The following is a 27085-nucleotide window of genomic DNA, read 5'->3' as shown; positions in this document are numbered from 1 at the left end:
TAAAAGAAAGTATACAGGGAACCACTACATATCATTGCTTCTTAACAACTGCACGTAAACCTACAATTCTTTTTGGGAGGTAAAATTGACTAAATCATGTACATCTAGTTGTACATGTTTTGAGACATCTATTGTAAGACTGATTAGACTCAAATTAATAAACCCATCATCTCACATACATAGAACCATTCTTAATTTTCTCTACAACTATTTTAAAATAAAAGATTAGTTCACAGAAAATAAAAATTGAAAATAAAATCAGACGGTAAAATGGATATCTATTCCAATTACCACTTTAAGGCATAAAGTTATATGTAAATAAAACATAATGGATGAGCAGGGGCACAGCTCAGGCACAGGTGGTGGCCAGGCGCACACCTACTGTCCCTCTTCCCCTGTGTCTTCCTTGGCTCCCCACTCTTTGCTCCTTTCCCCAGCCACCCAACCACCAGAGCTCTGCTGGAGCTTCAGGTGGTGAATACTTACTCTACTGGCAAATAAAAAAGTACTCAAGGAATAAAAAGTGTGCCTCCCAAGTTTAAGCACCACCTAAATGATGATGATGTCACTGGTTCTGTGAAAAGTAATCTTTTGGAAGATGTTTGCAATGCAGAAGAGGACTTTTTTCTTTTACATTTTTTTTTCTTTTTTCTTTTTATCGGTACCGGGGATCGAACTCACGACCGCCTGCTTGTAAGGCAGGTGCTTATGCCGCTGAGCTAAATCCCCAGCCCTGAGGACTTTTTTCTAAGAGGACCATCTGGACCAAGATTTGGACCCAGAAATGATAAAATGAAGCATGTTCAGAATCAAGTGGATGAGATTATTGATGTCATGCAAGAAAATATTACAAAGGCAATTGAAAGAGGGAAGAGAACAGATGAACTATGGGACAAATCAGAAAACTTACTGCTTTCAGCAATAGATCCAAACAACTTCAAAGGCAAATGTGGTGGTGTGGATGCAAAATAAAAGCCATCATGGCTTTGGTGGCTGCTATCCTTTTGCTAATGATCGTCATTCTTATAGTTGTGAAAGACCACACTTGATCTGATGACAGATCTCCTCATTATACATAATCTGGGACATTAGTAACTATAAAAGATTGCTGCATAATTTAAATGAAATCTATGTATATAACTTTCAAAACTACTTCTTCAAGAAACTAAGAGGCAGGTATCACTTCAGATTGGAGCACTGAGAATGTCCAATAATCTTCTTTTCCCACAAAATGTACTTTGAATAATTGTATTAAGCAAAGGTAACCATTTTGATGTATTCCAGGGATCTAATTTGAAGGTAGATACTTGCCAGTTCATTGTGTATATCACTGAACACAGTGTGACAATATTTCTTACAAATATGTTAGTGGCATAAAGATTTTGCATCACTGCATCAAGATAAGGGTTGGGAGCTGGGGATTTAGCTCAGCGGCATAAGTGCTTGCCTTGCAAGTGCACCATTGTGAGTTCAATCCCTGGTACCAATAAAAATGAAAAGGACAAAAAAATTTTAAAAAAAGATAAGAGTTGAACCAGGGATCCGATAGCCTATGTAGAGTACCAAATCATTATGTTAAGGGAGATCCATAACTATTCTACCATTGTTTGATAGGATATTCTTTTTATAATATGACTGCTTTGTAAACAGTTTCCACATGTTTATGGATGTAACAAAAACTAAATGTTCCTGCTTGCGACTATAACTACAAACATTCCAATAAACCTATTTTTGAATGTTTAAAAAAAACATAATGGCAAAGCTGAATGTATTATAGAAAAAGACCTCCCCAAAGTATTAGAAGAGTTTGCCCACAAAGAGTGAAAACAGAAGACTCTAAAAGCAGTCTTTTTACTGTTCATGTTATTCACTTTTTGGATCATTTATATGTTCTCAAAGAGCACAGACTGCCTTTGTAATTTACAAGTAGTGAAATTATAATACATGGAGGAAATATGTCTCATTAAAATTTTTCTCTGAAAAAGGAATCATCATTCCACTAACAGGGCTGCTTTAAAAATCCTGGGGTTTTTTCCCTTGAATAAAATTAACTGAAAAGAGCAAATAACAGTTGTAAAGAAAGATGCTACAGAAACTCTAGGCCGGCAGCTCCAACTTGTCCTCCTGCTCTTTTTGTAGCTATCACTGTTTACAGTAACTGGCCGAGGGGATAGCATATGATTTCCTGGCTTTAAAAAGCTCTGACTTCTGGATGGCCTAAGGTGGTTTGTATGCCTTACCAACTCTGGAGACTAAAACAAGAGAATCACAAACTCAAGGCCAGCTCAGGCAACTTAGTGAGATTGACCTTGATCTAAATACAAAAAGGGCTGCCTGCCTCTTCTTGGTCATGAATGGCTATTCTGCCCAGCAACAGGTTCCAGTGGTCTACAGAAGGGACAGTTAAGCTGCTACAAGAGAGCTGCATGAGATTTCAAGGGCCTAGGGCATAGGGACCAGGACCAGGGGATCTCACCCTGGGGTCTGAAATTCTGGCCTGGGAGAGCTAAATCCCCAGTGGGGGAGTCAATATGCAGGATTTTGCTGGGGGGGGGGGTGCAAATTTGTAATCCCAGCACTTTTTGAGGCTGAAGCAGGAGGATCTCAAGTATGAGTTTGGCCCAGAAAACTTCCTGACTGGAAATAAAAAATAAAAAGGAGATAGGGATATAACTCAATGTGTAGGCTTTGGTTCAATCCCCAGTGCAATGGGAGGAGCCAGATGGGGGTGCTGGTAGCCAAAGTTTCACCTCATGTTTTAAAGAGGTTTATGTATGTGTAAGATAATTATTTTGCTGTGTAACAACAGATAATATTTACTGCTCCTAAATAGTCAAGGTTTAACCATGGAGACTACATTCTGGTGGCTGTTACTCACTGGGACAGTGCAGGGTACTAATGGGGCCAGAAGGACAAACAGCCTGTCATGGAGAGGAATACCTGGTGAGCTTAAATAAAAACTAGGGGTCCAACTTCCCCCTGACTGGATCTCTATAAACCCTGCTAGGAGAAGCTGAGAAACACAAAGGGGTATGGAAGGGATGGAATGAGATAACAACGCCTTAAAAAGTGATATTATTCAGGTAAAATGGCCATTCCCCCCCCCAACACTTTTTTTTAAGAGAAACTTTTAAATTCCAATTACTCCACCTCCAGAGATCAGTTTGAGAGTAACCCCAACTAGAGAGAATTAATTTCCTTAGGAATTTCACTGGCTCAAGATTAATGGAGCCCCCCTGCAGAGAAACAGTAAAGCTGTAAGTACAGTAGATTTGCACCTGAAGGATACATGTTTTAATTTCAGTTCTCAAGCTGCGATAACATCTTCTGAGCTACTATAAAAGCAGAAATGAGCCCCAACATGATTGCTGAGAATGGGCTGACACAGAGCTCCTTAGGAAAAGCCTGGAGCACACCTGACCCAACCCTCCACTCTGCCCACTTGGGTCCTGTAGTGACAAAGGGTACAGTGATCATGGTCTGGGCATAGGGCCAGGAAAAAAATGTGCCTCACTATGAGTCCTTGACCTCCCTGGATATACTGACTCAGCTCTACTTTTTTGTCCTATCCCCCAGCCATGTCACCCACCTGGCATAGCCCTACCTGTGGGAAAGCCAACCTGAACAAGCAAGAAAACCCCAAAGGTGGCCAGTCTTCCACCTGCATCCTCGCCATCCTGCAAGGAATCTCACCCTACTGTCCATCAATTTTTCTGGCCCCAGAAATGGACCTTGGGAAATGTGTCTTACAACTCATGCTGAAATGAACTAGACACTAGATCCAACCATACAATCGGCCTATGCCTTCTTAGCCTAGAGCCACCCTGGCAATCGAGACCTTTCTCCTGTCACTCTGATAACTGAGGGCCAATCTGGGAAGCAGGAATGGGCTGTGTAGTTTCCTTTCTCAATCCTTAGGAGTAGAACTTGATCCGGGGACACGTCAGCCAATTTTCTGTGTTCTCTTCCTTACCAGAAACTGCTTATTGAAGAACTTGATGCATACACTTGCTATAAAGGTTGTTTATTCTGTCATAGCCAGATTTTTATTGGTTGTATTTTTGCTGCACTTGCTTGAAAAATAATTATTTTCAAAGAAAAGAAGAATTACATATCCAGTAAACTAAATAAGACTCACTGTTTATTAGGGACCTCTGACAGCTCCTCAAACACAAAAAAAGATTTTCAAGCAGTGAATGGACAATTTATGTGCAAGTTTATTTGTAAAACAGATTTCGAGGCATACTTCATCTTGGCTCTGCCAATAAAAACACATTCCATTTCTTCTCAGAAGTATGTGTATCTCATGGCTTCGCAGTAATCTGCTTTCCCTTAAGAAGATAAGACTAGCTGGATAAAAGGTACCCGCTAACCAAATCTAGCTCCAGCTTTGGGTTGAACACAGTCAGGCTGCTATGAAATGGGAGGGTACTCATGTCCCCCAAGGCACCCTCCAGTAAGACTGCATTTGTAAGAAAGGTATTTCAGCTAGGTTTGGAGGGGCCTATAACCTCAGCTACTTGGAAAACTGAGGCAAGGAGATTCAAAGTTTCAGACTAGCCTGGACAATTTAGGGAGATTGTCTCAAAAGTAAAAAATTAAAGTATAGAAGGAACTGGGGGAGTAGGTCAGTCATGGGCAGGGCACTTGCCTAGCAGGTATGAGGTCCTGGGTTCAATTCCCAGCACTGGGGGAAAAAAAGAATAAAGAAATATAGTTCATAAATCTTATTCCAATTGTTATAGTCTCCAAATATTTCTTAGTTAAAATAATTTTAAACATATTATTAATTGCCTCTAGTTTATCAGGTCAAAATTAGTTATAGGAGTTTAACGACCATTTTCTATTGCCCCTGTAAATTCTAATCTCCCACAAAGGAGCAGACAAGAGCTGGGCGCGACTGCAGAGTCAGGTTTCCGGCTGCAGGTGGCATCAGCTGCCTCTCCAGGCTGGAAGCACTGTCTTTGTTGAGTGGTTTCTTTAACTTGTGTAGAGAGAGCACTACTGAGAATTAACACAAATTGGTGCTGTCCCTGGAGAGGCTCTGCTGATCCACCCCAACACTTGCTTTTTCCTTAACTTGCAAACTTTCAACACTTTCTCCTGTCTTTCTCATTCCAATCAGCTGTCTACTTGAAATCCTGTAAATGTCACCAAGTGGAGACTGTGCGTATGAAAACATGAGAGGTAGGGAAAGGGAGGGAAGGGAGAACTCTCTGGGGCAAGCACTGCACATTTCCACGTGGGTCATTACTCACCTGGGCAGTTCCCCAGGCAATCACCCCAGACGCACCTTCTATGACACCACATTGGCACTGAGTGTACAGAATCACCACGTTTATATGCAATAGCACATTCTCTCTTATGTATTTATTTTCGATTGTGTGATATGAAGAATTGAACCTTGAGCCTCAAGCATGCTAGGCAAGTGCTAGGCCATTGTTCTTTATTTTATTTTATTTTGAGGCAGGGCCTTTACCAGGTTGCTTCAGTCTGTCCCTAAACTTGCCATCCTCTTGCCTCAACCTCCTGAGTAGCTGAAATTATGGTATCCAAGGTCGGCACCTAGCTCCTTCTTTTGTAGTCAAATTATTTTACAAGTAAAGTGTATCTGTGTGTGTGTGTGTGTGTGTGTGTGTGTGTGTGTGTGTGTATTCTCCAAGTCCACTGGGAGTTAATGTTCTGGCCCTATTTGTAATTCCTGTTTCACAGCTAACAAATTAAGGGCACAGATGCATTTGCTTTGTGTTACAGGCAAGACTGCTTGTAAAATCAGAAGTGATTCCTTAGGGATCTATGAAGTTCTAGCAAGTGAAACTCAGGCTGGTGGTTCCAAGGGCTGACATTTCTACCAGGATCCTTCTAGACACAGGGTCCCACTCATGAGCACAAGGTTCCTCCTCTGAGCACAAGGAAACTCTGCCCTGTGCCTGGATGTCCTCTTACCAGCTGCTTTGGCAGCAGAGCCATGTCTCTGAGTGATCCTCTGGAGTGGCCAGCAGGAACCAGGTACACTTGGCCCCTACTACCTAGAGAAGGAACTCACAGAAGTCTGGAAAACATTGAGCATACGCACACACATGTACAGTGCATGCTGCATAGACATGTATATTATAAAGACACAGTTCCTCTGGAGCTAAAGTAGGGTCAGTAACTGGCTATGTATGGCAATTGCTGTCCCAGCTTAGAGAGCTAAGTCACTGAAGTTTAATTAAATTAATGCCTCGATCACATTCCAAATTTCCTCAAATGTCTGTCAAACTTATACGGGTTTCCTATTCTCTGTCTTCTAAAATATGACAGACTATCATTTTAGTGCAAGAAAGGAACAGTAATTCTTTATTGTCAGCTGGATTTGTACTCTGGCATCTATTCCAGAGGTACTCACCCTGGGCTGTGTGAATGGTGGTCCACTAAAATTGGCCTCTGTAGAGTCTGGGGGGAAAATGAGCTGAAATGTGTGGTTCTGGGCATCCCCCCGACCCTATCCAACAAAGGAACCCCCATGGCAGTGTGAGTAGCTCAGGGGCATGGGAAAATGGATAATGTGAAGGCATTTTGATTGCCTCTTCATAGATGGGCTGGTGTTATCATTGATACATATCTTGTCAACTTGGGAAGTTTACAAATTTAACTAAGAGACCCAGCAGGGATCCAGTGTTCTTACTTTGTAAATATCCTCCCCTTACCTCTGCCCTTGAGGGGTGATGGTGGTGGTGGCCTGCATACAACTTAAGCCCATAAGCCCACTTTTGTTTGGCTGCTTTTGCTGGCTGCTGCTTGAAGTGTTGCCTCAGTGCCATGCCACCCTGCCTTGGACCCAGCTGATTATGGACTGAAACCTCCAAAAAGTTTAAGCTAAATGAACCTTTCCTGCCTTCATTTTGGGTGTTGGGCATTTTGTCCCAGCAGTGAGAGAAAAGAACCAACACAGATGCTGTCCAAACTGGATCCTCTACATCTGATTTAAATGACGGACAATTTTTCTGTACAATGATGGCTGCCTTTTAGTTCCTCACTCCTAGAACAAAACAAACAAATAGGACAGGAAAAAAGTAAGCTACCTAATTTTAAGGGATATATGGACCCAATAAATAAATGAATGAGTCAGTATATAATATTATCATGATGAAGTTGCTAATTTCATGAAAGTAAAGCAAAAACTCAGTGATGATCCCAAGATGAGCCTATGTTTGGGTTAGTATCTATTACTTGCTTATTTGCATGAAATAGGATTTATTTTCATCAGAAGAAATATCGCCTTCAAGCTCATTGGTGGCACCATTACCTTTGGACTTCCCCTCTATAACATTCACTTTTCAGCTCACATCTATCAAAATGATCCAGGGAGACAATCATCTTCCTCGGATAAGACCGAGATGGTAAGACCCAGAATGTGTAGTCCTTTGCTCCATAGGGCTGAAAGAGAGCACTGAGCTCAGGCAGGTCTAGCTGACTCTGCACAGGCAGGACAGTGACATCTCTGCTAGCCACTGATCCCATCAAAAGCTGGGCTGGAGCAAACAGCAGCTGCCCCAGAGGCTGCTGGGGTGAGGCCGAGAGCCCTCAGTGTCAGAATTCTTCAGAGGCCTGCCACCTAACTCAGCCCCTCTAAATGGGAGCCCAGTTGGTGTCCATCTTCTAAATTGTTGTTTTATTCCTATTGCCCCAAGTTCTCTGGCCTCCTTCCCAGGCCTGTGGTGACCAAGAGACATATTCTCACCAATCTGGTGGAAATCTTTATTTTCTAGTTTCTGTACATTGCACATAACTGCATTATAGTGACATCGAAGTAACCAGACTCCTTCTAAGGAAGCAATTCCCAGATGTATTTCTGGCCACCTAGCTTTCTCGCCTCTTGAGTTGGGTTATTATACCAGAGCCAACTTATTATTGGACATAACTGTATTTACCCTACAGAAATATGTCCTTTTATGATGGGATATAAATATTAAATAACAGTGCTCTGAAATACCTGGTCACTAACATAGCTTGGTGATGTGGAATTCCTAATGAATCTCAAAGTATAATTTTATCCTTAAATAAAATGTTCTGTTTTAAAAGATAGTTATAAAACATTTAATTCTATTTAGCAATTCCTTTGGACGGGGTTGATTTCTTATTTACCAAAAGATGTGGTATATGAGTTTGCATGTCTTTGCTTTTGTTTTATAATTTGAAATAGTCAGGAAATACTGCATTCACTGGCAATCAATTTATTTTGATTGATAAAAGGGGGCTAATAAAACCCCCTTGGAAATAAAAATAAGGTGAGTAGTAATATATCTTTCACAGTGCCTTCTTTCAGCTGTGCATAAAGAGAGCAAGCTTTTTTACTTCTCCCCAATAAGTCTTCTTTCTCTTATTTTCTATACCTAGTGAGCCGTTTATAATCCTTATTATTTCCAACCCATACACTAATGTGGCATCAGTCATATTTCCACATGCTGGGGGTTTCTTTTCTTAATATGCTGTGAAAGCTGAAAGACAAAAAAATCCTATAATTTATGTAAAAATACCACAAAAATGGATTATCAGACATAACTAATGTAATTTCATACACCTGAAAATAAAAAATTTATGGTGAAGTATACAATATCACGCTAAAATTTTAATCTATTGTTGAAACAAAGAGTTATATAGGAAGTACATTAGTGTATAGTATTTAGCAAACATTATCAGACTATCAGAAAGAGGGATAAATTATGAGATACAATTAATGTATTCCACTCAAACATGAAACTATCAATTTTGGAAGGTACATTGGGGACATATTAATGTTTTTATTTATCTACAATACCTTTGAAGAAAATGCAAAATAACAGACTACGAAATCCTTGTCTTCTGTATGTAACAAGTATTTACAGTTACATTATGGGATACATATTAGTACATACATTAAATAATATCAGATAAGTAATTTGCCTGAGTCAAAGTCTTTCAATATTAAATATTAATATTTAATTAATATTTATATTTAATATATTGTTTGGGTCATCTTTACAGAGCACATTTATAATATCAAAAAGTATTTTAGGGAACCAAAATGTTTTTTTTAATTTTTGGTAGTGCTAGATTTCAAACCCTGGGTCTCACACACGCCAGGCAAGTACCTTGTCACTCAGCTACACACCCAGGCCTAGAACAATCTTGTACTGTCTTGCCATAAGAGAAAATACAGACTAAACTAAAATGACATTGGAACAAAACCATGTTCTTCACTAACACAAGCATATAGCTGATCTAGGGAGAAAGTTATCCTTTTCAGATGTGATCATCTTAGGATAGGTCAATCCGCCTGTCCACAGTGAGAGGACAGAGCTAAAGACCAGGCCAGAATCTGTGACAAACTCCTATAATACCAGCACCCTGGGACTGAAGAGAAAGTTACTGGTTCTTCAGGTCTATTGCTCTTGGGATAGAACAATTAGCTTGTCCACAGTAAGAGGACAGAACTAAAGAGCAGGCTGAAAGCAAGGCATGGTAGAGCATGTTTATAATCCCAGAATTCTGGGATCGAAGTAGGAGAATCAAAAGTTCAAGCCCAGCCTGAACAACTTAGTGACTTAGGGAGATATTGTCTCAAAATAAACATTTTTTAAAAACCTAAAAAACAGGCAGAGTTAGGGATGTAGCTATGTGCAAAAATGCTGGGTTCAACTGCCAGTACTTCAGAAATAAATACGTAAGTAAAAAACACAAAGCCCAGGTTAAATGTGGACAAGAGACAGCAAAGCTTAGAGACACTGAAGACTCTTTAGCTATCTTTTGGTTTGAACGGGTAATTCTAAGATGCAATTATAAAGACAAGAAGAAATGGACCATGGGTGGTGTGTGCATCTTCATTGTTTTGTTTTTCCATTTATCATCCAATCTGTGTTCTCTCCAGGGTGCCTCTGAGCCTCCTTAGTCACCAGCAGGCATAGAAGGGACAGCAGGGCAGAGCTTTCACCACACTCATTTCCTAACCTTGTGTGAACACCTGCACTGGGCTTCTGACACCTGGACAGAGGAATAAACACACATCATTTCGCTCCCTAAACAAGAACGAATGTGCAAGCCTGGACAGCATGATAGACAGTGGGTAGATTCATTGAAGCATCCAGTTTGAGAAGCCATCAGAAGAGTAAATCTGAGCCATGAAGAGAAGCACCTATGGAAAAGATAGTAGCCAGACTTTGAGCAATGAGAACAGGATAGATGGAAAGAAAAGGTAGCGACAACCTGAGATGAACACAAGTGAGGAAAAGTGTGGGATGCAGAGTTCTTTGTCCCTGTGGCCTCTGGCCAGTTTCAGGCTGGTAAATGAACACCAGAAAAGTGGAAGGGAGGGAGGAGAGGCCTGCGTGACCTTTGTGAAGGCGAAAGCTGCTAATTGCACACTGTCTTGTGCAAGCCACTTCAAAATCAAAGGTGTGTGTGCAGAATGAGGAACACACAGTCTATAGCAGAGGCTCACTTTAGACAGTCGCTCCTCATCTGAACTCCCAGAAAGGCACCTGGAACTTCTCACCCTTGGGGTAATTGAGTTGGAGCTCTTTCTATTTATTTTTTTAAATCTAACCCTTCTTGTTTTGGAGAAGATCCAAAGCTTAATAAGGAAGCATCCCACAGGAGCCCGAACTTCAGAGAGCAGCAGAAGTGTGGGAAAGCAGACGGTGTGATTGTGTTCAGATTGGCTACTTGATTGCTTTTGTGGTCCTGAATATAGTTGACAACATCTCTGTGCCTGTCTGAACATAAAGACTGCCCTGCAATGGCACTATGAGGATTAAGTGAAATCAAAGGTGACTAGAAAGTAGGGAGCATGACTATCTATGATCAAGATATATTTGATACATTGAACTACCCAAAATATATGAAACTAAGGGGGTAAAGTGAAGTTAAGGGATGATGGGGAGGACATGATTATAAAGTATCTTACCTGCATGTACAAATCTGTCATTGGCTTGTGTAACTAATATGCACTAATAAAAATGTGAGACAAAAATGATGACCAACTGACTAGCAAGCCTCTCATTGTGACAGTTGTTTCCTGGTGCCTACAGGATCCTGGACCTGGAAGGTAGAGAAGCAGCATTCTAGGGGATGGGATATAGCACATCAATCAGCAAAAAAAGAAACTAGGCATGCGGGAATGAGTGCCAGAGAACTGAGAATGGGATGCTTGAGAGAGGACCAGGGTGGCTCCTTTAGGCTAATTGACCACAGTTCCTCTAGGGTGAGTCATTGGAGTCAAAATCTAAAAAATAAAAAAGAGCAAACAAGGTACAGTGTAGGGGGAAGAATCTCTGTGCAAAAATGATAACCATTATAGAAATTATCATATCCAAATAAATTGTGACCTCTAAAGACAAATATAAACTTACATTAGCACCTAGAGAAGAACTGGGCATTTTTTATCAAGAGGGCAAGAAAGAAGGGAAAGAGCATTATTAGTCACCTGTGTCTATACCGGGATCTGTGCTAGAGCCTACACACAAGGACACGAGTAGTGAGTTTTTAAAAGAAGTCATTGGGAGTTGGAAAGGGAATAGAAGTAATGGCTTTGCAATGGCTACATCAAAGTACTATTCAGTTCTCTACACATGTGCATGAGAGAGAGTAGAGAGAGAAACATTTCCCTTGGTAAGACAGAGCTAAACGTGTTAACCAAGGCAAATTAGTGGCATCCTTTGAAGCTTGGATTTCACTGGGAGCAAGCAATAGCAGGAAGCTGTTTTATTCCTACTTTAGAGATGAGGGAATGAGGCTCAGAAATGAATACTCCATCCCAAAACACATCACTGCAGCCATGAGCAAACTGAAACTCTCTGGAAATTTCCTGGATACTTCATGACCAAAGTTCAGCCGGGAGTAGGCTGGAGATGATAGTCACAGCAGCTACCATCAGGTGACAGCTTACTGCTCCCAATATAGCTCCCTTAGAGCTAAAAGCATCCCATTGAGGTAGGCACCATTATTATCACTCCATTTCCATACTGCAAAAAGGGGGAAGGCAATTCAGCAATTACAAGTTTGCCCTCTTCTGGAAATGGAGAGTGCCACAACTTGAGTCACCTTCCTCTTGTGAGCCGCTTTCCCTGAAGGTGCTATGCAAGTACAGTTAGTGACACACATACAAATGACTTCTATTTTAATAATAAATGAGATTTTTTATTGTGGTAAGATACGCATTACACAAAATTTGACTTTTTGTGAATGGCCAGTTTCACTTAGTATAAATGTCTTCAAGGTTCACTCACCTTGTAGCTTGTCAGCATTTCCTTCCTTTTGAAGGCAGAATAATATTCCAACTCAGTGACTCAAGCACATTTTGTAAATTCATATATCCATTAATGGATGCTTGGCTTACTTCTACTGTTTCAGATATTGTGAAAAATGCTGCTATAAACATAGGTTTTAATTATTTTGTGTATATACTCAGAAAGACAATGAGTGGCTCTTCTAGTAATTTTAATTTTTCGAGGAAAAACATACTGTTTTTAAGCTGGGCATGGTGGTGCATTCCTGAAGTCCCAGAACTCGGGAGGTTGAGGTAGGAGGATTGTTGCAAGTTTGAGACCAGCCTGGGCTACAAAGTGAGCCCAAGGCCAGCCTGAGCATAGCAAGGCCCTGTCTCAAAAAGACAAAAAAAAAAAAAAAAAAAAAAAAAAAAAAAGAAAGAAAAAAAAAAGAAAGAAAAGAAAAACATACTGTTTTTAATAGTGACCATAACAGTTTAAATTCCTGCCAATGATACATAAAGGAGGTTCCAACTACTTTATATCCTATATATTTGTTAATTGTATTTTCTCTTTTTGATAGCCATCTTGGATATGAAGTGGTATGTCAAAATGGTCTTGATCTACATTTTCTTAATAACCTAATAAAGTCAATCACCTTTTCATCTGCTTGTTTGCTACTTGTGTATCTTTAGAGAAATGTTTACTGTAGTTTATTTTGTATATTTTTAAATCTTTTTGTTAATTTGTAGGCATTATTTATAAATTTATCCTCATCAGATACATATTTGTTCCATTTCATGGTTAGCCTTTTTCCTGTACCAACGGTATCACTCAATGCACAAACATTTTAAATTTTAATGTACCCAATTAATGTAGCTCGTTGACCTTTATAGTGTCCTGTATAAGAATCCGATGTCATGAAGCCATTCCTGTGTTTTCTTCTGATACTTAATGTATTCATTTTAACATGTTTAATGAGTATTTTAAGCCATTACTTTATAAATATTACTTTAAACCTCTTAAAATTTGAGGATTTTGAGAATTCAAATAAACATTCTAGGTAAGTTAATAGAAGCGATTTATCTTTTTTAATAGGAGAGATTTAATATATGCATCTTGCAGTTAGATCTCCAAAGACTGATGTTTGGTAAATACTGTACTAAACTGAACTGTATTATGCACACACATGAGCATGTATGTGTGTGTGTGTGTGTGTGTGTGTGTGTGTGTGTTGCTAAGGCTCATCCTGGGGCCATGCACATGCCAAGCAGATGCTTTACTACTGAGCTGTGTCCCTGGCCTAAATTGCATCTTTTTAAATACACTTACTGCTATATCAAATTTATGGGCTGAGTTTCTTCCTTCATTACTTGGAGAAATGGCCCTGGGTTTGTGTTAAGCACCTGGTAAGGCAAACACAGAAGCTCAATATGGAGTCACTCATGCCAAGGTTCTACATCACCCACAAGAACTTCAACAAGGGGCTGGAGATTTAGCTCAGCGGCATAAGTGCCTGCCTTGCAAGCAGGCAGTCATGAGTTCGATCCCTGGTACCGATAAAAATGAAAAAGACAAAAAACTTCAACACTTGTAAGATCTGACTTTGAGAGATCAAATCCCATCAAGCTGTCAAGATTTCACTTATGCCCTATAAGGAATGTAATTTTGAAAGAAATCAGTCTGCCATTTGCTCACCATTCCTGATGTCCTCTACCATATGTCTGCCTAGAAGATCTACTCTATTTCACTGGTACATCTATTTTGTAGATGGGTGCGGCCTCATTCATGACTTGGCAATAAAAGCCACTTAGATCTCTGAAACTAAGTTTGTTGAAATCTTGTTCTATGACACATCTGAAAAGTAGCCATAACTATAAAGCCTTGTGGCAGTGAAACTGGATGACAAAGTAAGTCATCTAGGCTAAATAACAAAACAAATGCTTTGAAAGGAAAGGAAGTAGTACAAGTCCACAATTACCTTAGTTTCACCTATGAAATTTAAATTATTCTGAAAATTGTTAGGCCCTCCCTCTCCACGTTTGAAACTACTCATTTGAACCAGGTATACGTGAAAATTTACATATTCATGCTGAAGATGCTGTATATTGATTATAAGACATTGCACCAGATTCCTCTGGGGAGCTTCATAATATACTATACACTGCTTTTCAAAGATTCTGCATTCCAAAACCACATCTGGCCCCAAAGGTTTTTGGTGGGAGATTTTTTTTTACCTTGGGTGATAGAACTGTGAAATTCTCAGATTCTGGTGAACCAGTGGTGGGAGTAATCTTAAAACAGTTACTACAAGCTTAAGATAGTTACAGAATAGTAACATACCATTCATTTATCCAGTAATTTGTGTCAGGCATTGTATGGAAATGTTTCATTTAGTAAACACAGTTCCCTACTGAGGTGTATTTACTTCGAGTATCAATGTGAGAGCCAACTTTGAAGACACCAGGTAGCTCCTGTAGGCTGTATCGCCAGTCAGGGGTGGGGAGGGTTTTGCTGGGCAGGCCAGGTGGTTGAGAGGGTGCAGGCTGGGCAAGAGTGTGTGCCTCATCACAGTGGATTTCCACCTCCTGTTGCTAATTACTAAAGTGTAACAAAGGTCGAGTTAGGGCGTGCTGATAGTCTAAAGAAAAGTGGCTCCTCCTCAGGATTTATACCATTCTAGAGGCCTCTTCTTGAGTTTAGAATGCCAGGAAAAAGGAAGGGATTATTAAAGGATTAGGAAAAGAGGGTGAAAGCTGTTTTGCTAAGGACAAATTCGAGAAACAGAATGGGGCTGTCCTGTAATACTGTCCCCTAGGTTCCCACCAGAAAGCTTCATGGTGACCACAAGCTGCAGTTGCAGCAGCTCAGAGGAAAGCAACACCAGGAACAGCAGCAAAGGCGGCAGCCCCACCCATTCAATCCCGCTCCAAGTCTCAGCACTGTGCTACCTTGGCAGCTCTTGTGAAAATTTACTGAGACAGAGTCTCGCTAAAAAGTTAAACTGTCCAGGCTGGGCTCGACTTTGCTAGTCTGCTTCAGCCTCCCAGAGTGATGACTACAGGCATGAGCCAACCTATTTTAATAAAATAAAAAAGAGTTCAGGTTCTGGGAGAACCTTGGGAGAATCACCCGCAGCTCTGAGGAGGCACGGGTGTGGGAGGCAGGAGTTTGGTAAAGCAGTTAAGAGATTTCGGCATTGATCCCAGTCTTCCGCGCTGCCAAGGGCCTCCCCTCGAGGGAACACCGAGGAGTACCCCACGGCGGCTAGGGACACCAGGACCCTTGCGCCGACATTGGCCCCATTTTTCTGGGCTTGCCCGAGAACCTAGGCAGACCAGAGCCTGCAGCACTACGCTTTGCAGAGGAGAAGGAAGCTCCTGGAGCTCATCTTTAGGAGACAGCAACGCATTAAACTTAAGTGAAACTCTGCGGTGCGCCAATTTCTAGGCTTTTTGAGTGGCCCCGCTCTCCAAAAGGCGGGATCTGGGGACCTTGAGTCGCAAAGGCCACACCCCAATTTTGCTGCTGTTAATTGGCCCGCTGTACCACCAATCACCCTACCGGTCCAGCAAAGTGAGGGCGGCACTAAATGGCCAATTACAAGAAAGAAGAGGCGGGCTTTTTTCCAGAGAATTTAAATACTGCAATCAAGCGCGGCGGATCCTAAGAAAACGGCCCTTCCAGGGTTCAAATTGGTTCTGCAAATCGAGAAGTGAACAACTGACCACTCTGCCAAACAGCGAGGTGGGACAGTCAGATAAGCCCAAACGACCTTTCACCCAGAAGACGCTGCTCTCCGCTGGTCCCTGCCGCCTGGCTGTACCCGGCGCACGCCCTCCTCAGCGGACACGCCCCTTCCGCCACCTCATTGGCTTCCTCGAGACACGTGCGAAAGGGTAGTGGCGGGGCGAGGCTGGCCGGCGGTGGCCCGGCCTCCAGATAGACAAGAGAAGCCAAACGGTTTCAAACTTGTAGCCGCATGGACAGCCTGGCGCTGGGCCGGTGGCGACGGCGGAAGCCAGAGGAAGTGCTGGTTTCCAGCGATGCGGTGAGCCCGGGGGCCTAGCTTTAGGAACTGGACTGCAGATAGACCTGGGCGGATCCCCACCCAGCGTCTCCTGGCACAACTCCTGACCGAGGGGTGTCCTGACCCGGCGGCCTGAGCACACCTACTGGGGCGGGGCCTAAGCGGGGCCGTGGCAGAGTCCTGCCCCTCGGCGTGCGCTTGCGCAGAGCTGCTGACCCGCTAGCTACTGGGAACTCCACGCCCAGGAGTTCCTAAAATATGCCCTGAGACACCCTCCCCCAACACCTCGGGTGCTCCACGTCACCAATAAGTGAGCTCCTGCCGGGCGTAATCTGCGGTTCTTGAGTCACTGGGGGCAAATGAGTCACTTAGGTGGAGGGCGCTGGGGTAAGCGGAGTTGACAAGGGATGAAGCAGGTCTGTGAGAGGCTGCAGGATGGTTAAGGGAGGCAGGCAGGGAGCGAGGGGAAATACTCAGCAGTTGCAGGGCGACTCAAGGAATCTTGGATTCCTGGATCCGAAAGACAGAGCCTCTTAGAACACTCTTCTTCCGCCCCCTGCTATGGATTGGCCTGTTCGAAATCAGCTTTACTTATTTTGCTAAGAATAGTAGTGAGCAGCCAATGTACCCAACATTTGCTTACATTTGCTTTTTTTGTTGGTTTATCTAGCTTCTTGTAGAGCTCTAGGTTTCATAAATGCCGAAGTTACAACGGGCAACTTTGTCCGATGTTTTCAGATAGCAGAAATGCCTGGGGGGGGGGGAGAATGACTAGAGAGCCAGACATGTAGATCAGGAGTAAAACAGGTGTAGCATGTATTCAATCCTCAGCGTCATGAAATAATAAATTAAGAGTGCCAGGATTTATACATCACTAATTTTTTACCATAAAGCCACCTTACATTTCTATAATAGTACTCCACCTCCATCCAGGTACCTCAAAGTACTATGTTACTAGGGTACAGCTTCGCTTTGGTAAGAGAGAAGAGAGACTTTAAACCATATTGGCTCAGACAAGATGGGAGTTGGTCCTGCATGTAATAGTGTGACGGTGAGCAGCGCTGTGGAGCTGGAACTGACAGTCCCTAAACTGAAGTGTAGAGCAGCTGGCATCTAGGTCAAAGGTCACCCACAGACCTGCATTGTCAAAGCTGGCTCATCACAGTAGTGCTTACATAGTGAAGCAAAATAACCACAATTACATTTTAAGAGCTTGCTGTGGCTGCGGAGTGGGAAAAGGGTGGTGGTGATAGTGAAGGCAGAGAGGCAGGGCTGGTATGTCAATCAGCTTTGCACCAGCGAGAATAGTAGGCAGGCAGACTTGCTCTAGACTTCGGAGGGTAGTGAATAAAGCGAAGTGCAGGGTAATGTGAGGGGCTGAGTCCAGAATGGCTCCTCTCTTTCATCTCTCACTGGCTATGACATAAGCATCTGAGAGGACAGTGCTGCTGAGAGAAGGTTGTTGTGAAACTTGGGAGAAAATTGAGTTCTGTTAGGCTGTGTTAGGTTTCTTGTGTCTTTTCGGACATTTAGGAGAGATGTGAAAAATACTGCCAGTTATTGGGTAGTTAACCCCCTGGATAACGTGGGTAATCTTTTATTGTTCCCCATATTACATTTGAGGAAACTGAGGTATAAAAAGATTAATTCAGTGATTTACAGATTCACAGCCAGTAAAATCAGGATTTAAACCCCAGATGTCTGTAGAGGCTGCCCTCTTAACCACTGTGCGGCACAGCTTCCCATGTGGGGCTTGTGGAGTTAGAAAAGTGATGTCCTAAATTTGCCATCATAAAGTGTGATGTGGAGGGCTGTCAGGGACAGGAAGCTAGAGGTCACTGTTGGTTAGAGGCAACAGAGAAGGCTTAAGGGAAGAGTCCTTGAATAATGCATCAGGTTGGAACTGCTGAAATTCAGCAATAAGGTGAGGTTGCAATACATCCTGTTACCAAAGAATAATGAGTTGGGTATCTTATTGCCATGGTGTGTATTGCCTTTAATTTGATAAAGTTCTTCGTTATATTGTATTGTGTCCTAGTCTTTGATCTAGCAATCCAGACTGAGTTCAATAAAGTATCTGGATTCTTGTACCAAGTTGGCTGCCCTTCTCATACCCCACGTCTGTGTGTGTACACACAGGTCTCCAGAATTTGGTTACTTAGGACCTGTAAATAGTTTCCTAACTCTTTTGCAGCTTAGTGGCCCAGCGACCAGGGCCCATTTACCTGGGTCTGATTGCTTGTCAGCTTCCAGCAGGTACCTGCTGTGATGCTGAGTGCACTGATCCCAGTCACTAAGCTTCCTTGCAGTGCAGTTAGCTAGTGTGCTAACAGGTGTAGCAGTTACATATCTGTAGTTTCGATGATTTCCCTTGGGCAGACAACCTGGGTGAGCACCTTGTGTGTCCCAGGAATTTTGATAGGCACTGGACATGTGACGAATGGCAAGAAGAATGAAGTCCTTGGTTAGACTTACCCTCTGGCTCCTGATTAGACTTCCTCTAGCAGTGCTTGGAACTGAGAGAGAGACAGACAGACAGACAGAGAAACAGACAGACAGACATAAAGTAAGAAGAGTAGAAGATTGAAGTGAAAGTAATATAGATAGTAAGTAGAGATAAATCAATGGAACTTTGAAGGAAACTCCGTGCTCTTATTTCTTAAGGTGGAGGCTGAGGTTTTAGACTTTATCTTTTCTAATGTAAGATGTAGTGCTACAAATTTCCTCCTAAGTACTGATTTAACATAGATTTTGAGGTTTTTTTTTTCATTTTTTTCCAGCTCAAAATTATAATTTTCCATTTTTTTTCTTTGATGCATTGGTTATTTATGTTTCTTAGTTTAGTTAATGTGACTATTGCTATAGTTAGGTTATAATCCATCATCATGCTGTTTTCTATTCTTTATTTTTTTCTACTTTTCTCACTTCTTTGGGTTTAATGGGATTTTTAAATAATTGTATGCTATTTCCTTTGTTAGCTTTTTAACTATAGTCTTGTTATTTGCTTTAGATTTAGAATGTGCATTTTATGTAATCATCTTCAGATGATAGTATATAACTTATATAAAGAAACTTCCATTTCTTTTCTCTCAACTTTGTGCTATTGTAACTACATTTTACTTGTACATATAGTGGAAACCCTTTGTATACTATTTTTTAAAATAATCGTATTTTAAGGAGGGTTCAAGAAAAAACAATGTATATTATTCCTATGGTTTTCATTTGTAGTGCAGTTCTGTCTTTTGTGTAGGTCTATAATTCCTTTTAATATCAGGTTTTTTTTTTTTTTTTTTTTTTTTGTCTTTTTGAGATAGGATTTCGCTATGCAGTTCAGGCTGGCCTTGAACTCATTTTGTAGCCCAGACTGGCCTTGAAGCAATCGTCCTGCCTTGGTCTCCTGAGTGCTGGGATTATAGGCATGTACCACCATGCCTGGCATATTTTTATGCCTAAAGAAATTTAACTTTTTTTGTGTGTGTGCTGAAGATTAGATTTGCACCTTCTTTAAATTTCTTTCAGGTGAGATCTGCTAATAATGATTTTTTCAACTTCTATATGTCTGAGAAAGACTTTATTGCACCCTCATTTTTGAATGATAATTATACTTTTTAGAGTTCTAAATTAACAGTGCTTTTCCTTTATATAAAGATGTTTTCTGTTTTGCTAACATTGTTTACAATGTGAAGTCCGCAGTGCTCCAGCTTTCTCAGTACAGAAGATGTCTTTTGTCTCTGGCTATTTTTAAAATGTTCTCTCTCCCAATAGCTTTGAGTAATTTGCTTATATGTGCTTTGTCATAGTTTTCTTATGATTTTGTACTTGGAATTGTTGAGACCTTTAGACCTAGGATTTTATAGTTTTCATCAAATTTGAGACATTTTTAGATTTTTCTGGCTTCACTTACCTCCTTTCCTTCTGAAACTCTGGTAAGCTTCTTGAAATCATCATATGTATTTAAAAATATTTTTGTGTTTGATTTCTGATAGCTTCTGTTGCTGTTTTCCAGTTCACTAACCTTTTCTTCTATAGTGTTGAATCTACCATTAATTGTATCCTGTGCATTTTTCATCTCAGACATTATAGTATTTGATTTGGATCTAATAACATTTGTCTTATGTGTTCACAGACACATATAATGCTTCTGTTTAACATTTGAAATTATGCAGTCATAACATTTCTTTTAATGTCTTTCTCTGCAAATTCTAGTGCATAAATTCTGGGCCAGCTATCATGGATGGTTTCCTCGTTATGGATCATGTTTTTCTGTTCCTTTGCTAGCTCGGTAATTTTGATTGGATGTCAGATATTGTTTCTTTTATTTACTGGGTGCTCAACACTTTCCAGTTCCTGTAAATATTCTTGAACTTTGTTCTGGGACACAGGTAAGTTACTTGGAAACAGTTTAAGCTCTTTGGGGCTGTGTTTAAGATTTATTAGGTGGTACTGGAATAAGGCTCAGTCTAAGGCTTAATGGTTTCCCTACTCCTAAGGCAGACTCCTATATATACTTCCTTCTGCTCTGTGAATCATGAGGTCTTCCTGTAAGGTCAGGCAGTATTTCCAGCCATGAGTGAGCTATTCTGTTACTGTTAATCCAAGTAGTTCTTTCCCTGGCATTTATTGGATAATTTTGTTACACATGCTGATCAATATTTAGCTGAATAAACTGGACGTGGTAGCATATGCCTCTAATCCCAGCACTCAGGAGGCTGAGGCAGGAAGACAATTATGAGTTCAAGTCCAGCCTGGGCTACAAAGTGAGTTCAAGGCAAGCCCGAACTGCGTAGTGAGACCCTGTGTCAAAAAGACCAAAAAGAGAAAACAAATTCAGCTGAATACTTATTTTTCTCTCTGTGCTACTATCAATCATAGGGAATTTGTCCCTATAACCCACACACACACACACACACACACACACACACACACATTTGTTTCTTGTCGTTTTGAGAGAGCTTCACTATGCAGTTCAGGCTGACCTTGAACTCACTTTGTAAGCAAGGCTGGCGTCAAGCTTTCAGCAGTCCTCCTGCCTCTGCCTCCTGAGTGCTAGGATTATGGGAAGGGGCCACCATGCCCAGCCCCATAATACATTTTGATTCTTTTTTTTCCCATTCACCTACCCTCCTTTCAATCTCTCTTTCCCTCCTTATTTACAAGAGCTTTGTTTCCATTGTTTCCTTTTAAAAAAATTTTTTTTAAAGAGAATAAAACCAAAATAAAACAGAATAAAACTTATCAATACAAAACAGTGAAAGTAATGCAGGACTTCCAAATAGGATAATAGGAAATCAACAATAATAATGTCTTGTTATCTTCAAAATCACTGCCCGTAGCATCAGACATAATAAAATCAAACAGAACAGAGTACAGCCATTCAAAACAGAACACTGAATAAAACAAAACAATAAAACAGGACAAAATAAAACAGTGAGAATAGCATTGGATTTCAAAAACAAGATAGAAATCCCCCATCATTGCTATATTGCATACTGTTATTCTCTAAATAGATGCTCAGACTACCAGCCTTAGTCCTACAAAGTCAGTCAAACAATATAAGCATTAAGTTGTTTTTGCACCTCAGTTGCTATCAGTTCAGCCTGTGTTCCTCTGAATCAGCCAGTTGCTGATGGGGTAGGAGGAGGTTTCTTGTCTCCCAGCCTGCGTACTGGCTGGCTGACAGGAAGGGTGAATCAGTTTCTTGTTTCTCCAGTAAGGCCCTGAGTAGCTGCCACTGGCTCACAGGAAGTACAGATTGGCTTCTTGTTTCCACCTGGGTCCCGCATGGCTGCCACTGTTCACAGGAAAGTCAAATTCTGTTTCTTACTTTTCTCATTTTTTATTTTCCCTTTGTTTCTTTCTCCCTGCCCCATAAAGTTGCCCTTCCTATTTGAACATTTTCTTCGTATTTCACAATATCTATTATACATTTTGGTCGTTATTTACACTTTTGATTTCTCACATCAAATGCATATGATTTATTTCACTGAAGAGTATCATCTCAAGATGCATTTATTTACCTAGAAATGTCTTAAATTTGTCCTTATTTATGGCTGAGTAGTACTCCATTGTATAAAAAATTTTTTCTCTATCTGGTTGATGGGCATTTGGGTTGTTGCTAAGATTTAGCTGTTCTAAAATGTGCCAATATAAGCATGGGTGTGCATATATCACTGTGGTGTGATGTTTTTAATTCTTCTGGGAAGATACCCAGAGGGGAATAGCTGGGTTGAATGGAACTTCTAGTTTTAGTTTTTTGAAGACTCTCCACATTGCTTTCCATAGTGGTTGTACAGTTTGTATTCCCACCAACAGTGAAGAAGCATTACTTTTTTCCCCATAAACCCTCCAGCATTTGTTATTGGTTGGTATCTTGAAAATAGCCATTCTTTCTGGGGTAAGATGGAATCTCAGCATTGTTTTAATTTGCATCTCTTGAATGACTAGTGATGTGGAACATTTTTTTCATATATTTATTTGCTGTTTGTACTTCTTCATCTATAGAGTGTGTATTTATCTCAGATGTCCACTTTTGGACTGGATCTTTAAATTTTGGGTGTCTGATTTTTCTCAAATTTTTTATATATTCTGGATAGTAGCCTTTTGTCTAAGAAACAGCCACCAAAAATATTTTCCCAAACTATGGATTGTCTGTTTACTCTGCTGGTGGTTTCTCTTGTTGTCCAAAAGCTTTTTAATATGGTGAGATTCACTTGTTGGTTCTTTGTGATAGTTCCTGTGCAACTGGGGTTTTGTTCATAAAGTCTTGGTGTATACCAGTGTGTTTCAGAGTTCTACCTGTTCTATCTTCCAGCAGATTTAATGTTTCTGTTTTGATATTTAGATCTTTGATCCTTTTTGATTTTAGTTTAGTTCATGGTGAAAGATACGGGTCTAGTTTTAATGATTGGTGTGTGGAAAGCAGTTTTCCCAGTGCCACATATTGAAGAGGTTACCATTCTTTCAGTGTTTGGCTCATTTGTCAAAGATAGGGTTACTGAAGAAGTTGGAGTTATTTCTGTATCTTCTCAGCTGTTGTATTGATTCTCGGGTCTCAACAGTATTTTTTTTATCTCAAGGAGTTCGCTGGAAACATTTAAGGCTGTAAAACAGAGTAGCTGTAGGGGTCACCTCATTGGTGTCCCATATCTGAAGAATTAGTGCTGTTTGTCACTGGCTGGTCAGTGTCTTAAAATCTGTTATTTTGTTCAGGGTTTTGATTGTTTCTTGGGAGGGTAAATCTTATTGCTTCAGTTTGATCAAAGATAATACAGTTTGATTCAGAGTTTAGAAGAAGATGAAACATGTACTCATACATATATACTCAATAAACTTCAGTTTGAAGGTATGTTGGGGAGTTGGTTTGTCTTTTTGTTTTAAGTCAGGATCTCACTATGTAGTTCAAGCTGGCCTTTGAACTCACTAGGTAGCCCAAGCTGCCTTGAATGCTAATCTTCCTGCCTCAGCCTTCCAAGTGCTAGGATTATAGGCGTGTTACCACCATTTCCAGTTGAAGGGTTTCATAAAAAGTTTAGGATTGAAACTGGTGTGGTTGCACAGTACTGTAATTCTATCACTCAGAGAGACTAGGCAAGAAGATCGCAAGTTTGAGCCCAGCTTGGATAACTGAGCTTAGCTGCTGTGTCTCCAACTATTTTTTTTAAAAAGCTGGTTCAATCTCTAGTACCACTAAAAAATAAATATATAAAAATAAATAAATCAAGAATTTTTCTAAATTTTTTTACCTTGTGACTTAGAATATTTTAAAATTCATCTTAAAAGAAAGGTCATGTAGATTGTACACCGTAGCAGCAACTTCATGAGCAACCACAACCACTAGCACTGTGATTATTATTTCTGCAGCTTATCTGGTCAGTTGTTAATCTTGTGTGGTCACCTCCCAGATACAAACTCTATTGTCAGACAAGCCTTCCCTTTCATTGATGTCCACACAAGGTGTACCTTCATCCAGAGGGGAATAAACGAGCCTATTAAAAGGGCAGGTAATTTTGAGTTTTGGGTGAACTTTGATGTGCATAAACTATAAATTTTTAATCTGCCAGTTGTCACCAGTTCTTGGTATATTGGTGAAAAACTGTAGAGACTGGTGATATTTGATATCCATGTTGCTCTGTAAGTAACTTGTAGTCCTGCTTGTGCTAATTCTTGGGAAATGCTCTAGGAAAGCTACTAGTCCTAGTCCTTCTCAACAAAACCAGCTATATTTAATGGCTTTAACTCCATTTAAGTAGCCCTAAGGGGTGTAATTTATAAAGTAAGAGGACTGAGAGTTATTTTATCATATTGAATGGTTTTTTTGGTTTGTTTTTTTTTTTTTTTTTGGTACTAGGACTTGAACTCAGGGCTTTGTACTTGCCAGGCAGACACTGCGCCATGGAGCTGTATCCCTGTCTCTGGATGCACTTTTTATAGCTCATGTGCTGACTGAGATCCCAGTGAAAACCTAATGTACGCAATGACAGACACCCTCCAACAAATCTTGTATTTTGCCTTTTTGTGATCACTCTTTTGGTTCTAAATAATTGTAACCCATCCTTTAACAAACAAACCAGTTTTCACCCCATTCTCCTGTTTGAAAAAGGGAAGTTGATCAATAATAATTCGTCTTTAGTTTAAAATTCTAATGTGTATATCCACCCTGACAGCTACATGCAGTTTTTGTTTTGTTTTGTTATGGGTTTTTTTATTTGTTTGTTTTTGGTACTGGAAATTAAACACACAACCTTGTACTTGCCAGGCGGGTGCTATGACACTGAAATATATCCCCGGCCCTACATGTAGTTTTGATTGTTCCTGGTTTTTGTAGATTTCTTTATAAGTGACTCAGAAAAATCAAATGAGGGTAAGGTCGGTGGGAAGGTTGTTTTCCCTGCTTCTGGCTACCTCTTTTATATGTTTGCTGTTTTCGGCGACCACCCTGGAAGGACTGAGATTTGTCTTCTTGAATTATCAAGTGCTCAGAGCCAAGCGAGGCACACAGTGAGTTACGCAGGAAATACCTCGTAGTTGACTGACTTGTGAGAATGTGATATATTTAACTGGAAATAAATGAAGGGAGAAATCTATGAATGTTGGCATTTTCAAAGCATCATTTAGGGAAAATTATAATTCAGTTGGGAAAGCCATCAGTATGCCAGTGAGATCATTCTTCCTTGTCATCGCTGTAGCTTTTGTCTTTTTAGGTTTCTCTTTTGCAGACCATATTGTTTAGGCTTACTGTCTCTTTAAATGTACAAATAAGGACTTCATAGTAAATTTACCACTAGGCAACCAGTTCCATTAATCTCAGAAAGATCTTTGTGGCTGCATTCCCATCCTTGGCTCAAGGCCAGTGATGGCAAACCTTTTAGGGTTTTCAGTGATAATAAACAGCCCACCGTAGCATGTATGCTGTAGGTTCACTCCACTGCTCTAGGCAGTCTATAGTCCACTTTCTACCTCTCCAGGTACACCTTCTCTGGAAACGTAATGTAAATGGAACCATACAATATGTGGTGGGTTTTTTTTTTTTTTTGGCTACTTTTACTGAGCATAATATTTTTGAGTTTCAGCTATGATGAAGGCTATCTCTGTAGGGTATTTCTCTATATGGCTAAATAATATCCCATATACTATGCTTTGTTTATACTTACATTCATAAAATGATAGACATTAGGAATGATTTTCCTTTTTGGTTGTCATGAATACTGCCAAACATTCTGAAAATTCATATACAAGTTATTGTGTGGATATATGAGGCCTGATCACAAAGTGTGGTGAATGTTTACATTTTTAAACATTTATTTTAGTAAAAGACATATTGCAATTAATCTCATTTACAGAAAATTCTCTCTCACTTCCAGCACACTTATCCTACCATTCTTGTCACCTTTGTGGTTTTGGAAATCCTATTCCTGCCTTTATAAGGTACAATAAAAAATACAACAAATGAATTAAAAAATACAACAAATAAATTAAAAAATTTTATTAACCCCCTCAAAAGACTCAAAATACTCTCAATTCAAACATACTTATCCTATCACTTTGGGCTATGGCTTTTGCTATAATAATTGTTTCATAATTTAAACTTTCACTGTATTTTTTTGGTGGACTTTTGTATGTTTTCATGGCTTCTAGATATTAGGACTGAAACTGCTGCTTTCTATGGTGAATTATTCTTTAAATTTATTGAAACCGCCAAGCTGTTTTCCAAAGTGGCTACACCATTTTACAATCCCTGTCAGCCGTGTATAAGGACTTCAGTCTACTTCATCTCCTCTCTCTTTGCTTTGAGTTATTCTAGTGGATACTGAAGTAATAGTTCACTGAAGTTTTAATTTGTATTTCCCTGATTGATAATGTTGAGTGTTATTTTATGTGCTTACTGATGATTCATACCTGTTTTGGTAAATTGTTTGGATATTGTGCCACTGGGCATAGTTTAATCCAGCAGTCGGAGGCTGAGTTAGGACGATGACAAGTTTGAACTCAGTCTGGTCAATGTAGTGAGTGAGAGTTTCTCAAAAATAAAGAGAGACAGAGACAGAGAGAAAGAGAGAGAGGTTGAGGGACACACTGGGGATGTAACTGTGCAGAAGACCTGGCTTGACTCCCCAGTACCACCAAAAAACTCCCCAAAAGCCCTTTTATTTTCTTTTTTGTGGTCCAGGTGTGTTCTGTCACTGAAATAATTTATAATTTTGAGATGAAGACAGACAGGCTTCAAACTTACAATGCTCTCTGTGCATCACTTCATCTCCCATCTTCTGCCCGTTTTAAAAAATAGCTGAGTTTATAGATACCATAAAGTCCACTCTTTTAGAGTGCACAGTTT

The 27085-nt window shown here is 40.3% G+C and overlaps 1 protein-coding gene across 2 annotated transcripts in view; it reads left to right on the top strand.

The window, feature by feature from the left end:
* The first annotated feature begins 15930 nt into the window (after nt 1–15930).
* Nucleotides 15931–27085, top strand: part of CUNH10orf143 (chromosome unknown C10orf143 homolog) — a 59215-nt gene continuing 48060 nt past the window's right edge. The window contains exon 1 of one of the 2 annotated variants that reach the window (XM_063244952.1): nt 15931–16275. In XM_063244952.1, the coding sequence (XP_063101022.1) occupies nt 16207–16275 (69 nt within the window). In that variant the 5' untranslated portion in view covers nt 15931–16206. The remainder of the gene's footprint in view (nt 16276–27085) is intronic. The other variant, XM_063244953.1, reaches the window with a different exon arrangement.

This window comes from Cavia porcellus, unplaced genomic scaffold, assembly GCF_034190915.1.
Source record: "Cavia porcellus strain 051 isolate PalLab524CR breed Dunkin Hartley unplaced genomic scaffold, mCavPor4.1 scaffold_2, whole genome shotgun sequence".
Taxonomy (NCBI): Eukaryota; Metazoa; Chordata; class Mammalia; order Rodentia; family Caviidae; genus Cavia; species Cavia porcellus.
Note: the sequence above shows the minus strand (reverse complement) of the source record. Positions and strands in the feature narration are given on the sequence as shown.